A 2,839-nucleotide genomic window follows, 5' to 3' on the forward strand; every position below is an offset into this window, starting at 1 on the left:
CCCCGCCAACCAACGCGACCGTGCTAACATTTAAATCTATTCGTCTTTTATTTGATCCTTTTTTTTTCTTTTCTTTTTTTCCTTTTTGTTTTTTGTTTTCTTCTTTTTCCTTGCCTGATGAATTGTCCACAAATACGTGAACTTTTTCTTCAAATCGATGAATTTTTCCCATAATACATTAATTATTTTTTAATTTCAATGATTTTTTTTCAAAATCAATGAACTTTTTTCAATTTGGATAATTTTTTCCCAATATTGATGAACTTTTTTCAAAATCGATGAACAGTTTTTCAAATAGATGTTTTTTTTCAAAATTGACAAACTTTTTTCAGAATCGTTGAACTTTTTTTTCAAATTCGATGCACTTTTTTCAAAATTGATGAACTTTTAACAAAAGATCGATGAACCTTTTTTTAAATATATGAACTTTTTTCAAACGGGTGAACTTGTTTCTTTAAATCTTTAAACCTTTTTTGATTTCACATTTTTATTTCATAAAAAATAGAAAAACTGGGTGGTTTTTTCCTACCGGATCAACGACAAAAAGACGGAAAAAAAAACTAGGCTGCAAGCGAGCGACCGATCCGCTAAGCGAGCGATCGAAATCACCATAAAACTCGGTTTAGGGAACCTTGTAGAAGGTTCCTAAAACCGGTTGGCCGCACTTATGTAAATCTTGAAGTGGGCCGGCCCATGTTTGTCGCTCGCATCGCTGCTTTGTGCGGTAGCCCGACAGTTTGCCGCAGCAAGTGGCGAATAGGGATTTCCTTCCGGAGCGCCAGCAGTGCGATCGAACTCAGCGCTCGTGGGCCCGCCCATGCCAGTGACAGTGCGAGCGCCAGGTTGTTAACGGGCGCCTGCAACGCTGGCTAGGAGCTTCCGGGGGAATGTATGTAGTGCACTCGCACTTGTGGTGTTACCGGTGCATCGGATATCATAAAATGTTTTTAAAAATCTGAAAAAAAAATCTAGCACGTTGACGCAACATCAACGTATGATGTCACAAAATTTCGTATAAAAATTTGAAATATTTTTTGAGATACAAAAATGACAAATTTGACTTCAGTGTGATAATGGGCCAAATCTAAAGCCCAAGTTATTTTATGTACTATTCAGTGTTGAATTTATCATTTTTGTTTTTCGAATTAGGTTTTGAATTTTGACTTTAAATTTTATGACAACTTATATTGATGTTGTGTGAGTGTGCTAATTTTTTTTCAGAATTTTTTGAACATTTTAAAAAATACAATATGAGCTCGGTGCACCTGTAGCACCACAAGCTCCGGTGCACCAGATATTTTCCCGAGCTTTCAGGATGTTTCTAAAAAAAAAGCTCCCGGGATAACCCACACGGCTCGACTCGATTCGCAACACTCGGTGATGGAATCCGGCGGCGGCGCCCGCGTACGGCGGCAGCTCCAAGCCGTGGGACGTGTCGCAGCGTACCTCGGCGGCGGCTTCCTCCTCCTCTCCACAGCATCCACCGCCGCCGTCCGCTCCCTCCGCTTCCTCTCCGATACCAACCAGGTAACGCCCCTCCAAGTCCCCAATCCATCCAAAGTCTAGAGCACAAATCCTTCACTGCTACCATGCCTTTGCTCTGACTGCGATAACATCCAATCTGCACTGTTACCAGAGAAAATTCGCGATGCAGTGTGGTGCCTGCGAGGGGAAGGGAACCTACGGGTGCAGGCTCTGCAGGGGTAGCGCCACGGTCGAATGGTCTCCGCTCTACGACCCGGTGTTCGTTAACCCGTGTCTCTGCCCTACTTGTGATGGTACCAGGTTGGCCTTGTTTTACGTAGCTTGCTTCTTCCTGGTTGCTGCTGGATGCTACTAGTATTAGTTTTGCCATGGACGTTCCTTCCTTGATTTGTTCACATTTGTTCACATTTTCAGGGTACAGCGCTGCTTGAATTGCCTGGGCAAAGGCTATGCATGAAGGAACAATTTGTATCAAACGCCACTTTTTATGAGTGGACTGTTTGCATCATCAATTTCTTTTGTTACCTGTTTGAAGCTTAGGTGTGTATTCTTAGAAGCGGGTGTTAAAAAGTGTTGTCAGAGGAGGCATTGTATTTTGCTCATGGAATGTAATTGATTGATGACCAAACTGTCCTGTTTGTGCTGAGAAACCAAAGAATAATTTATGTTTCAGTACAAAATGAACTAGTATCAAGGTGCGAATTAAAATGGAAAAGTGACTTCTTTTAATTAAACTCTGCTTTTAGTTAGAAGTTGTAGAATTGATCTCAGTTCATTGAGTTTTCAGATAATGAGACTTTGATATAGGAATGTCTGACTGGTTTTATTTTGTTCAGTATGAACTTAAACCAGAACCTGATTGTATATGCATTATTTTGGGAGTAATCTGCATCCCAACAAAGAAAAATACCGCACTCCAACTTTGATGGTTAGTTTGGAAATTAACTCGCTGCTAGTATTATTTTGGGATCCATGGTCCACACATGGTGGCTGTGATGACAAGGGGCCATTCACTGTCATCTGAAATTTTGAATCATTCCTTCATCTAGTTGATGACATTTAATCACCGAAACTACTATACGGACGACAGTATCCTGGCCGATAGCTGGACGATGTTGGATCGAACGGTGTTGTTCAGTTTTGCTTTTCACGTGAACGGCTTCCTGTGCTACATCGTCTGCAAATCGTCCAATGTTTGTCGTCTGTGTAGCAGCGTTCTTTAATCACACTACACGATGGGTAGCAATTTCTTTTAACATGTATGTAGTGACGCTATTTGGTCCTAAGTCAACGGGATCATTTCTTGGCCAAACTTTTTATATGAATACAATACTTGATCATATTTGATAAAAAA

General features: G+C 40.8%; 1 protein-coding gene across 1 annotated transcript; it reads left to right on the forward strand.

Annotated features, from left to right (window-relative positions):
• Positions 1 to 1,315: 1,315 nt before the first annotated feature.
• LOC119271584 lies at positions 1,316 to 2,187 on the forward strand. The gene is made up of 3 exons (XM_037553345.1): positions 1,316 to 1,527; positions 1,637 to 1,785; positions 1,900 to 2,187. Exons 1-3 carry the CDS (start codon positions 1,381 to 1,383, stop codon positions 1,940 to 1,942), a joined length of 339 nt encoding a protein of 112 aa, XP_037409242.1. The 5' UTR covers positions 1,316 to 1,380; the 3' UTR covers positions 1,943 to 2,187.
• The last annotated feature ends 652 nt before the right edge of the window (positions 2,188 to 2,839 follow it).

This window comes from Triticum dicoccoides, chromosome 3A (genome assembly GCF_002162155.2).
Source record: "Triticum dicoccoides isolate Atlit2015 ecotype Zavitan chromosome 3A, WEW_v2.0, whole genome shotgun sequence".
NCBI classification, from domain to species: Eukaryota; Viridiplantae; Streptophyta; class Magnoliopsida; order Poales; family Poaceae; genus Triticum; species Triticum dicoccoides.

Coding starts and splice junctions, on each gene's coding strand:
- LOC119271584 (XM_037553345.1), top strand. CDS start 1,381: ATGGAATCCGGCGGCGGCGCCCGCGTACGGCGGCAGCTCCAAGCCGTG. Junction 1,528..1,636: donor TCCTCTCCGATACCAACCAG/GTAACGCCCCTC, acceptor CACTGTTACCAG/AGAAAATTCGCGATGCAGTG. Junction 1,786..1,899: donor CCTACTTGTGATGGTACCAG/GTTGGCCTTGTT, acceptor TCACATTTTCAG/GGTACAGCGCTGCTTGAATT.